Source organism: Ixodes scapularis, unplaced genomic scaffold (genome assembly GCF_016920785.2).
Source record: "Ixodes scapularis isolate PalLabHiFi unplaced genomic scaffold, ASM1692078v2 PGA_scaffold13__105_contigs__length_92229423, whole genome shotgun sequence".
In the NCBI taxonomy this organism is placed as follows: Eukaryota; Metazoa; Arthropoda; class Arachnida; order Ixodida; family Ixodidae; genus Ixodes; species Ixodes scapularis.
This window is the reverse complement of record NW_024609839.1, coordinates 17,218,922-17,231,834: the sequence shown is the minus strand read 5'-3', so window position 1 is coordinate 17,231,834 and position 12,913 is coordinate 17,218,922. Positions and strand designations below refer to the sequence as shown.

Genomic DNA, 12,913 nt, shown 5'->3' with positions numbered 1-12,913 from the left:
CGAATTATCGTAACACCGACAGAAGCGAGTGTCTGAAGATATCAGCCCTCCCAGTTGAACAACGACTTAACAAATCCTTGAAGCGCATTGGGTCACAACACACCACACGTGAATCGGGAGCAATAAGCTTGGAATTCTTAGCTGTTTGGTTATTGCCTAGTAGATGGTAGTTAATTTCCTAATGTATGTGTGTGTAATCTTTACTACAAAAATATAAAAAATTATTATGCGCCCAGAAAGTTAATAATATTGGAGACAATAGCAAAAATGAGAGAGAAATAGAAACTTCTTTTTTAATAACTCGACTAAAATTATGGTTAAATTAATTTTTTTATGACCTATAAAACTCAACGTAAATTATTTCGTTAAATATAATATACTAAATGGTACCAGTCGAAAACGCATACACAGACCTACAGGCGTTTAGTGTTAATTAAAAACATGAATGTTAAATTTTAATATACAAGGCTCCGGATATGTCACGAAACGTAAAAAAGGCAATGTTTGGCTTTTATCCTTTTCAATGAAATTTGCCGAGGCAGTTTAGTTCAAAGTAAGAAATAAGTAATGCGTAAGACGTAGCATAGAAAAATTACTCTGAGTGTTTTAACTTTTACCTTTTTTCTAACAACTGACAGAACTGAGTGCGAAAATAAAGCAACCAATTGTAGCATTACATTTTGCTAGCCTTCAAAATATTACGAAAAAGAAATGAAGTGGTTTCATTTACTGCGGAGATGGCTCTATAACACATAGTTTTCTTAGGCAAATTAAAATACCCACCTCAACACCCTTTTTTTTAAATGAAACCTCCCTCGTGTTTCTCGAGATAACAAGCAAGCTATTGGAAGTTTACCTTTATGCATTTGAGCAAACCATATTGACGTTATTTTGATACAATATTTGTGCATATGCAGACAAGTCTTCCCAATGCCTACTAGTGAGACAAGTTTATTCTCGAGATCAATATTTCGAGCCACGTGCCTGACCCGACGTCTCTTCTGAACGCGGCTATAATCACTCAACACTCAACGGCAACCGAAACTTCGTGCCTCAACAAGTTTCGTCGGCACGGCATGGAGAAAAAACTGTGCAAATGTATGACACAATTCGTAGCCCCGCTATGTTGCCTAAGCACTTGTCGGGACGCGTGTCATCCTTTCGTGGTTCCCAAACTTACCTAATTACATTTTGGTTTTACGACACTTTAATAGAGTTGTGTCGCGAAACGTTGCGGCACGCGTTTAAGCTCTCGATGTTCAGTCTAGTCGGTCCCTTTATTGTGGTGTTTTTTAGTGTGCTAAAAAATGCTACTCACGCAAACTTTATGTGTTTGCTAGTCACAGGGGTAGTAGTTCTTGAAAATCAAACATACTTGTTGTTGCGTAATATGAGCAATATATGGGACACATAAACCACAGGTTTGGGGAAGAGGAAAACAGGTAATAATCAGCATAGACCCTACCGTTTTATTTATATTTACACGGGTCTCAAGGGCTTAATTTAATGTAATGCATTGCCATGACATGCTTCTAAAAGATAAAACCTTGAGTATTCAAAGTGTACGGGTAGTAAATAAGTGTATTCGAATAAACTAGTATTTTACGAGAATCTATGTGCTTATCAATTTGATATAAAAAAATGTCCATAAAAATAAAAATAAGTAATTAGGGAAGTTATTTTCGCTAGAAAAAAAAACGATGAAAGCGTTTCTATAATTGGAAATATACCAGCTTTAACTTTAGAATTAAACTAGAACACAAAGAAAGAAAGGACAAGATAGGGCACACAGCTGACTACCAAAGACGTTGTAGTGTAAACTTCTTCCTTGCTTGTTTGCTCTTTCATTTAGAGCCCCAAGTAGAGCACGATAAACCTATTATATAAATTACCCAATTCCACTAATAAAGCTCACTACTGATATTTACAATTATAAAAATATACAAAGCATTTAAACAGAATTCTCTAAAAATTATTGTTGTTTAAACTAACCCGCCACAAGCTCGTGCTGTTGTTTTTTGGCGTTACATTGCGTAGGAATTGACTTTCCTTTTCGTGAACGGTGATTGGTGGGCTGCTGACGCAACCCTTCGCGTGCTCCTCGATAGCGAGCGCCTCGAGCATTTTGCGTGCATGGAGATTGTTGTTCTTTAACACAGCTGTGGACAGCTTACCGGCAGTGAAAACGTCTTTTTACCCTATAATGTAGTGGCCCCTAGAAGGGTTAAGTAGTGGTTAAAAGTTCCTGATGGGCTTCAATCGCAGGATTTTAGAAACCTCTCCATTTGCCAACGGTCAGCTAACGTTTTCAGCGACGACACGATTGTTAAATGTGCTTTCCTCTAAAAAAGAATAGACCTGTTTCAAATCTGGAAATAAATTCGCTTTCGTTAAATCAAATACTTCTAGAATTCCAGAAATTCCAGTTCTCAGTCGTGGCTTTTGCTATCTCCGCGTAACTTAGCTGTCAAGCACTCACTGTCCAAGTAATGTCCGCAAACGCCAACCGAAAACTGAAGTCGATATTCGGGGCGGACTGCTAGAACTCACAGTAGTGATACAGAGGAGCTGCTGAAGAGTCACTAGAATATTACGGCATTTCATATTTTCCTTGAGTTCGATCACTGTGCAGCAAAGTGCACATATGTCTTTTCTATAAATGTATAGGGTAGCAATAAACAACAGAACATTCCTAAAGGATATGTCCGGAGCAGAGGTGATTAACTGTGCTCTGTAGGTAGAATATTCATGCCGGCATGCTTCAGTCTCTCCCTCCAAAGACACCTTTTGCTCCTTCGCGAAATTTGATGACGGAACTGTGGGGACAATGGCAACAGTACGATCCGCGGGAATGCGTCATCGAGCTTTGCGGTGACGATATTCCAATGCTGCTCACACGATGGACGTGAAGACTGCGTACGCATTCGATCTGGGCTCGTGAGAATCGATGCCTCGACATGCATTCGGGTAGTGGCCCATGTCCAATCGCTGCAACGACGACAATAGCCGAGCCATAACAATGTCTGGAACTCAGCCCGTGTCCTGTGCTTTGCCAGCCCCATCCCGTGGCTACGATCAACATTGGCGGCACATAATCGGCTCCAGATCACGTGGCCGCTTGTTCTGGCTGCGAGTTGAGGAGGTGAACGGTGCTCATTTATCTTTAATTTTTTTCTGGAACTTCTATTGCGTGGGGTGAAAAACGAACGCGTGCTTCATAGGTCATTAACGTCAGGGATCCGTTTTAAGCGATATTTGGGCAAAGTACAAAAATTGTTGTATCGCCCCTTTAAACAATGTTTATTTACGATGACGGCAATTAACTTTTCGGCATGAGCGCATGCCTCCCAGCAGCACCACTTTTAAAGTATCAGCAGGGCACCTAGTTTGGACATTTACATGTACTACATTTTAAGAGGTCAGGGAAGTGACGTATCGACATCTGACTGGTGGAGGCTATTGCCTCCACCGATCGGATGCCAATACGCCACTTCCGTGACCTTCTAAAACGTACACGTAAATGTCCAACCTAAGTACCCAGGGGGACAATGTGACACTCTTGTTTCTTGCACTGCATGTCCAGAACTCTGCTCGGTCATGGATGAAGATCCAAGATCGTGCTCCATGCCACGAAGTGTTCCAATTCATGGTGCTGGGAAATGGTTAAAGTACAAAGGAAACACTTTGTGACAAAGAACCAAATAGAGTAAGTATATGTACAATTTTGCGTCTATCGGACCCTTGTAGGGAATTATTCGCTACAGCAAAACACTCAATACATCACATGTGGTTTGTAAACAAGACATAAAATGATTTTTTTCAACTTCTATCTCCTTAGCTTTAAGCCTCAACTCAAAAACGATATTGGACACCATCTGGTCGTGACGTGCATGGGCACCGAATACGATGACTCCAAGCTTTCAGCCTCACTTTTTATGCACACCATGAAATTTCCCAATTGTTAGCGACGATAAGTGCCATCAGGGCCTCATTCACCACGAAAACGAATCCAAATATTCGTCTATGGAGTGATTGTTAACAGGCGCATGCGTCCGAGTGACGTAGCTCTCGAGTTCAATGCGTGAGCTGGGTTCGCATGACCTGCTTCGGCACCGCGGATGCCTCACAGTGAAAAGGCAGAGAGTTTTGGATGGAAAGACGGTAAGAAGTAGTTTGCTATTATTTTGAGCCTTCGTACTTAAAAGCAGGCTTTTGACTTTCTACCCTTTTTTGTTTGGCTCACTGTACGTTATGTGGTGAATAAAATTCGAATTCAAAATTATTTATTCCTGCCCAAAATTAATTTAATGGTCCCTTTAATGCATAACCTAGATAAGTATCCGTTTCAGGATGTGATACTGTAGAAAGTCAGTGTTAGATCGTAAGTAGCTGAGCCGAAGTTCAAACCGCCGGTCTTGGGTCCGCAGATTGTGTTGCTGCTAAGTTTAAGTCGTAGTGGGAGTTCGTCCTCTCATTTGAGACATGAGTACTTTGTTTTATTTTCTTGCTAAAAAAAAAACTAGGTGTGAAAACCGAAGGTAAGGTAACCGAAGTACATGTAAGAAAGCATTGTTTCCAAAAGTTATCAAACTGATATCAATCATTTTCTGTGAAGGCCACGACTTTACAAGCCGCCGCAATACTGGTATTAATGTCGCAAATCTTCCTAGGTTCTAGTGTGAAGAGTTCTAAATGTTCGAACCTCACTGAGTTTCTAACTCACAATGTTTGCCACTTTCGAACACGGCCTGAATTCGGATTCGCACACTTTGCCACTTTGGAACACACCCTACAGGTTCAAATTCGCGAGGTTTCAGTATTTCCAGTATTTTAAGGTTTCAGCACCACGGCTTTTAATATTTTCCCGCTTTAGGACCAAAACGGTTTAAAAATATCACTTTGTTTTTTTCAGCCTGAATCTCACAAAGTCTCGGAACCCCACAGGGGCTTCATGATTTCGGTTACATAAAATAACTCGAAAGACGCATCTTAATTAATATACGGCACAATTTTTATTTATTTGGAATCCGACACACCAGCTCTGCTTAGCAGGGTGCGAGTGGGAAGGATCGCTAAGGCAGAGATGTCAACGGCAACGTTGTCATTAGCTCCCCTGACCACTGGGCATTTAGGCCACTTAGTTTGTTCCCCTAGGCTTCAAAGCACAGGTGTCGGCAGTTGCAGCAGCGGCAAGGTGACCATAACCGGTAAAGACGCTTCTGGTTGTAACGTGTTTAGGAGGTTTCGATTCACCTTCATTGCTTAGTTTTTGCGCCGGTGACCTCTGGTTCCCAGCTGCATGTTGTGCCGCGAGTAGCGTTTGCCGGGTTTTGTTTTGAGGATTTCGTTTTGTTTTTTTTGCGGCCTTGCTGCCCAAGGTTTCAGGTTTGTCTTTTTCTTTTTTTTTTCTTGGCCTTTGCTCGTTAGTGTTCAGTTTGTAAAACTTTCTTTTTATCGCTCTACAAAATTTATTTTCATTTGTTTATACCTCTCCGTGTTGCCGTCTCTCCGCTGACTTTACACCGGGCATGGACCTTTCGCTTGCCACCGGTCCAAACCGACCATTTTCGCCATTTCGTGACAGTTAACCAAACGCTGTGTCAGCGTTTGAATGCATGTGCTTGTTATTACTGTGAAGGCAAGCTGCTTATCAAAACATGACCGCCTCCCCCCCCCCCCCCCCCCCCTCCCCGCTTCCCCGAGGTGACCACAACAGAAACATGCTGCCACCGGTGGGAAACTTTCAGCACTGAAACTCGTGCACTCATTTGCTTCTCCTCTCAAATGTGAGCGCTTATCATTTGCCGCGCTCGAGTTCTGCCTCTGCACCCACTGAATCATGCGAGGCAGCAGCGTACGAGATGCAGTTGACGCACCGCACGTACTCCCCGTCACCACCCGCACAAACAACCAACCGGCCGAACCTGGCGGGACAGGGAGGCACTTTACGGTGCTGGGCAGTGTGCACCACGTGTCCCTCACCATCATCATTGTCGGTTCTGTTTGTTTGTTTCATTCCGTTCTGAGTGATGTTGCGCCGTCTCTTCGAGTAAAAAATGTTCTTTTCCGAAACTCGATAGTTTAATCACGTGACCAATATGTCGCGTTGTATTTTTGTTATTGTTGATGTAATAATATTTTTCTTGTGACTGCAGTTCAACTGAAACGGCGATTATTATGTGAGCTATAGTGGATGAAACCCATAAACATTCTTAAAAACGAAAGAATAAAACATGATAGACGTACACAGACGACCACACTCTTTCAAACAGCAACGGCGCTTTATTCTGGTGACAATACTTCATGCTGTGCTCGATGTTTTTAAGCAGATAAGGGGGAACAAAAGGAGGGGGGGAATGGGGATAGGAAACAAAAGAAAAAGTGTGGGAGGAGTGCTAACCGTTGTGTCATGGCTACGTCCCTTCCTTCTAAGTTGAGTTCCAGGATTTTTCCAGCTCAGGGCCTCTACACTCGTCATACACCAACTTCGGGCCCAAGTTGACGGAGTGCACCGATTGGGCTATCACGACGATGACTTCGCGCTTTTGTCGCTGGCGTCCAATCGACGCGCTGCGCGAACTTTCGGCTGCCACTTTCTGTTCGACGCGTTTAGGGCCCTTGGTCTAAGGAATTTTATCTCCTGTCTTGATTGTGCTGGAGAAGCCGTTGCTACGTTGTTTCTTAAATTCTCGATGAGGAACACCCCGACAATTTTGCCTCAATAGCGTTAACGGTGAGCTCCTTTGATTATCGTGCAGCCGAAATTGGGAATGCATGCGAAAAAATCTTTCGCCTGTGCCGAAATAGAGTGCGTGGCGGCTGCTGGTGCTGTCGTCTGCTAGGCGACTCGTGTATTTCCGTCACAACTCAGACAAAAGACTTAACATGATTCACGAGTTTCCTGTGCGATAACACAATGCCCACATTTGACACGTGATAAGTAGCTGGCTTCTTTCATTGGGTCGAGATACAGCGACAACAGACAAATGGAATAAAGACAAAATATCTGCAAAGCTTAGCGTTACACTACGGTGAGCCCGGAAAACATTCAGATGAGTGAAAAATGGCTAGAGTTCCTGACGACGAACGGATCAACATAGCTGAGCTGTCCCTCCGAAGCTACTCTCAGAGGGCTATATGCAGCATGGCTGGAAGACCGCTGAAAGCGGTGAACCGGATAATAGAAGCATATAGGGACGAGCTCTCCAGGACAAACACAACTCGCGTAGAAAGCGTGTGTGTCCGCCGGAGCACGCAATGTTGTGCGGAAGACGGCAACACGAGCGGACGCCAGCGCGAACACGAGTCGCATAGGAGACAACAGCGTGAGCGGCCGCCAGCGCGCACAGGAGTCGCCTAGCAGACGACAGCACGAGCGGCCGCCAGCGCGCGCATAGCAGACGACAGACGGGGGTTGACAGTCAAAGAGAGAACAGCGACAGGATTTCTACACGCATGCGCAAAACTTCACAACGGCGCCGCAGGGCGGCGCCTCAGGTAGCGGCGACACGCGGAGGCGCGTTCATGCTCATATTGTTTCCGATAGTACATCCTAAGGTGAAATGAAGAATAAATGGGTCTCCGTTGCTCTGGCAATCGCCATTTTGGCCTCTTCAAATCTTCTAAGCTAAGAGGCGGTCGTTCTATTCGAGTCGCAACAAGATCACCATGGAGCATCATCGTATATAAAGCGTTCCTCGCCAATATAAGCGTTTTTCGCAGTGTTTAAGCTATCAACTTATCAATCATACTATTCATACGCATATCTTACAATTATATATTGTTATTCTTGCATATTTGAAAGCACGAAAATTGTTTTTCAATGCCTCCAAGCACCACCATATGCACCCCGTGTGGTGGTGGCACGAAGATGTACACTTGTTCTGCCGGTGTGTCGATAGCTAAATTCCGCTATACAAGAAACGTCTCTATAAAGGTACTCGTCACCAGAGAATCTAGATCGGCTCCCGAAGAATAGATAGGTCAAGATAAATTGTTCATTTAAAGGGCCAAAATGGCGGCCATACGAGGAGCTTGGCGCTACTTTCCCTCGATCCAGTTCCTTTAGTCACGATGACCACCATTCAAGACAATAAATGTGTCCGTACTTTTCTTCAAAATTCTTTGCTATGTTTCTGTCATTTGTTTACCAGCTTCGCTGGTCATCCACCTTGACCGAGTGGAATGACTCCCATTTATACTAAGAAAATTATTCCCTGAGCCTTTCAAAATACTCCCAGAAATTTGATATTACGTCCTCGGAATATTATGAATTGCTTAGGTGCTCACCGAGAAAATCCATACCCTCAAAACGACGACTTTAAAGCGCCGAAGCGCAGAGTTCGAAAGTTGTAATCGGGTTGGTGTGCTGTTTTATTGATGTTTGTACAGTACGTGTCGTGTACGTGTAAGCGCTCGTTGCATATGAAAAGGGGATGCGTGTGGTTCGCGTAATGTATTACATATATGTATAATAAAGGTGCCGAAGCGAAATGATGACGTCAACAAATAAAAAATGTTAGCACATGAATTGAGCGGTAACTACCGCCACCTAGCCTAGCTACTTTACCGTATTTACTCGAGTAATAGCCGTACTATTTGTGAACAAGGCCCTTGCATCTGCTTTACCGCAGAGCACGTATACAGCCAATCATCGCGTTGCGCAAAAATAACATGAGAAATAACTAGATCGAGAACACGATTCTCCATAGAAGTGCAATGTTCACAGATGGTATCTTCGCGCGAATACGTTATCTGTGTCCTGTAAACCGCTGGAATCATGCTGCCGATCCCGGTGATTGGCAAACCGCTTGCTGCGCGGAAACGCGAACCCTCAGGTTCGCTTCATAAACAGTGCGACTATGACTCGAGTAAATACGGTAAATACTCTGCTTAACCCTGCCATCTGGTGGGGAACGATTGGAGCTTCTTTCTCCCTTTGCGACGCGATATTTTCTGGTTACTGTGCTACAATGAGCCGAGTAGGCTACTTTGAATTCGCGCTTCTGAAGGTGGTTTTTGGTTTTCCGTATGGCTTACAACGCCTTCGTGAAGTGCGTTGTTGACGGACGAATATAACTATTACTAAATCCCCCAAGCATCAAGGAGAATGGAGGAATTAGTGTTCCACGCGTGGCACGTGCTGGCCTCAGCAGTAGTAACTTTTCTAAAGCAAATGCCTAACACAAATTGCACCTTGCACGCGCGTTCGTCAACGCTTTATTTTGGTTATTCACTTCGAATCTTTTATATGAGAAGGCGTGTGCGTGTGGCGCGTGGAACACCAATCCCTGCGTTCTTCTTGATGCTCAGGTAATTTAGCAATAGTTCTATAGGAAGTACTCACTGGCGGCCATATCCGTGTGCGTGGTTGCTGAGCGCTTGCTGACGGCTAGCTTCCACAGTCTTTTGCAACGTGCATTCCACACCATCAAAGGTTGCCGGTCTTAGCAGGCTATTAAAATAAGCTCCTTCTGAGCATGCGCTCTAAACATCGTCCTCAAATATGGCGAGGTGCGCGACCGAAAGCGTCGCGATGGTCGGCCTTCTACGATTGGCCGAATGCTGACTATGACGTCAGAAAAGGATTTTTCATTGACGGAAATATGAGGAATGTGAGAACTTCAATTTCGACGGTGTTGACAGTGTTGATTCAAGAACGCTATTATTTCAAGCTTCATCCATGCTAATACTAACACCTTCGAACTTGTTATTCTCAAGGTAAGGACGTCACGAAAGGTAACCATACGAGGGCGCCACCGAAATATCTCGCCGCTAATAGACTGATGTCACTAGCCAGTATGGCTACGCCACCGCTGCCGCAATGCATCGAGAGCTGCACGTGCGACAACCTCGCTGGAGCTCTGCGCGTGTAGAGCACGAGACAGCACGAATCCTCTCGTGCACTGCCGTTAGCCTCCTGTGGACTGAAGTTATGTCCGCGTTACTCATGCGCCGTACCATACCTCCTCTATACTGACAAAGCCTGGCAGATCGCCAAGGGACGCTGCCACCAAAAGTGAAAAGGTAAAGCGGCAGACAACTAATGAGAAAAGAGGCATGCAACGAACGCCGTGGTATGGCGAGACTCCGAAACGCACTTGTCCCGAGCGATGGATTGTCCGCTCGTTCTCCTCGCGTTCTTCGAACTACCGCTTCTTTTCTCGTAGGGTTTGAAAACCATGTTTCGGTACCTCGCCACTGCAAAAGCTGTGCGCTGACAACAGGCTCCCCGAGAAATGCTCTGTGCTACCAGATCCTCGGGCTCTAAATCTGTGACCGGGCGTTCTATGGCTCCATCGCCGAACTGCCAGGCTTAACGTGTATAGAAAAGGCTATGGCCGCACGCTTGGTGAGATCGGTCTATTGTGGCTCGAGGAATGTGGAGAGGAAGTCGTCTGCTTCTTGCGCAAGGGTTACGGCGACGTCAGAAAAACGCCAAGTTCTGATTGACTTTGATTGAAAGGACAGTGGGTAGACCTCAGTGTTAGATGCCTTAAGGTGTATATTTTTTTCAATTAGCCAATTAGAGCTCGGCGTTCTGACATCATCGCAACACCTGCTGAGAGCAGTCAGCGACAGGGCTCTCTGGCGAGACTATAATAATCTGATTCTGCAGGCGCTGCTACCCGCCAGACGAAAACTGCGCAAACACGATACGCCCCAGCCAACACTGGGTTTCATCGAAGATAAGGGCATGCCAACGGGCGCAAGCAACGGACTTCGGGGCAAGCGACAGCAGCGGCTGAAGCGACACCAAGCCACTGGAAGCTACAAAAGGAGCTGCGCAGGATTGACGGATAGCAGTCAGCGACAGGGCTCTCTGGCGAGACGATAATCATCTGATTCTGCAGGTTGGAAAAGTACCCCTTTTTTCAACTTGTAGTCTTAAAATCCCTGTCGCTGACTGCTTTCCAAAGAGTGTTACTGAGATGGCTAAACACAAAGACGATGATGATTTCTGCTTCCATTGTAAGGGGCAAATCGACGATGATGACGGTGTTTTGGAGTGTAGCGAATGCCGCTTTCGCTACCATATTGGTACCTGTGCAGGCGTAACCGAAAAGTCCCTCCGGGGAAAAAAGCCAGGGTTTAAAAATACTTGGAAATGCCAAATGCGTCTGAGTGCTAGGGCAAGACCTCGCAGTGCTCTGGAAGATGGACAGTCAAAAGATAAATCGCCAGATGTCCAACAGCAACTGACCCGTATAATGGGTACGTTAATACTCGCGCCACTAAAGCAACAAGGGGATGAGCTGGTGGGCATGAAACAAACTGTGATGGACATTGAGAAATCGGTGCAAGCAATGTCCGACAACTACGATGAAGCCTTAAGAAAAGTGAAAGAACATGAAATCGAAATAAAAGAACTGAGGAAAAAGGTGAATCAACTAGAACAAGAACGGAAAACGGGCGAAACTACCCAACTAAAAAAACAACTAAACAAATTGGAGCAATACGGGCGAAGGAATAACCTTGAAGTGCACGGTCTTGTAGAAACTATCGATGAAAATTTGCTCGAAAAGCTTAACAAAATTGCCGATCAGATAGAAGTTCCACCCCTAACGAAAGATAGCGTAGAGGCAATCCACCGCGTTCCAACTAGGGCAAAGAAGACGCCTATGGTGATTGGGCGCTTTGTGAACAGAAATGAGCGAAATGCATGGCTTCAAAACAAGCAAAAGTTAAGGTCGGAAGCCGATGATGGCAACGTGTACTTGCAAGAGAACATGACGGCGTCGAACCGGCAGTTGTTCTACGATGTTAGAACAAAGGCGAAGCACCTCAGCTACAAGTTTATTTGGCATAAGGAAGGTTGTTCATACGTGAGGAAACAAGAAGGCGCCCCGACAATTCGGATTGAACACGAAGGCGATCTTGAAAAAATTAAATAGGAACTACCAGCGCTAAACATCTTTGTTTTATTAGTTCTTGCAGAATGAAACCCGAAAGTTTACTTGCCGCGTGGCAGTAAAACAATCTGGGTATGGCTATTGCGACGGCGTTATCTTCAAAAGACGGGCATTTTTGCAAGATCTTATACGCGAATTTCTATCTTAGGGCGGTCAATGATAATATCCTCAGTTCTTTTAGTTTTTTATGGCAATTGACGCGTTCGTTCTTCCGCAAGACTTGATAACCTATCTTGGTGCCGATTATATTTCACACATGACCTGTTTCCATTTAAATGTTCGGTCTGCGAAAAGCAAAGCTGGAGGTCTTGAGCTACTTTTCGATCAATTTGGTTTTTCTTTCGATGTAGTCATGCTTACAGAAACCTGGTACACTGAAGAGACTGATGTACTACAACTCCCTACATACCACTCTTTTTACATAAATCGTAAAGTAAAACGTGGTGGTGGCTTAGCCATTTTGACAAAAAGTGTTTTTGGGGAAGTAATAGGTGATAATAGTTGCATCACTCAAGATTACGAAATGATCTGTATACGCAATAACCAGAATATCTTTGCTGTGGTTTACCGGCCACCAAACGGCAACATTAAATCGTTTTTAAAATTTTTCGCGTCTTTTTTGTTTTTTGTTATGGAAAAAAAATGTAATGTAATTTGTGGTAGGGACTTTAATATTGATATGAGCGCGGAAACCGTACCTAAAAAAGTTTAGATTCGCTAATCAGGACATAGGGTTCTGCAAATGTTATTAATAGACCTACACGTGAATCTCTCCAATCTGAAACATTAATCGATTTGTTTATTTCAAACAGCTCAGTCGATTATATAAAAGCTGGTGTCATTGTTTGCGATCTGAGTGACTACCTCCCAATATTCATTTCTCTCAAAAGTTTCCCGAAGAAAACTTGTAGGACAGAGCGGACATTAGTACAAAAAATAACTTTAGATCAACTCAACGTTTTTCAGACCGCTGTTTCAAATACAAATTGGAGCCGTATACT

The 12,913-nt window shown here is 44.3% G+C and overlaps 1 protein-coding gene across 1 annotated transcript; it reads left to right on the top strand.

Moving 5' to 3' along the window:
• Positions 1–12,099: 12,099 nt before the first annotated feature.
• Positions 12,100–12,612, top strand: LOC120846540 (the record flags this gene model as incomplete). Its single annotated transcript, XM_040218346.2, has 1 exon — positions 12,100–12,612. A coding segment is annotated over exon 1 (513 nt), but the record flags the coding sequence as incomplete, so codon positions are not given.
• Between the last annotated feature and the right edge of the window lie 301 nt (positions 12,613–12,913).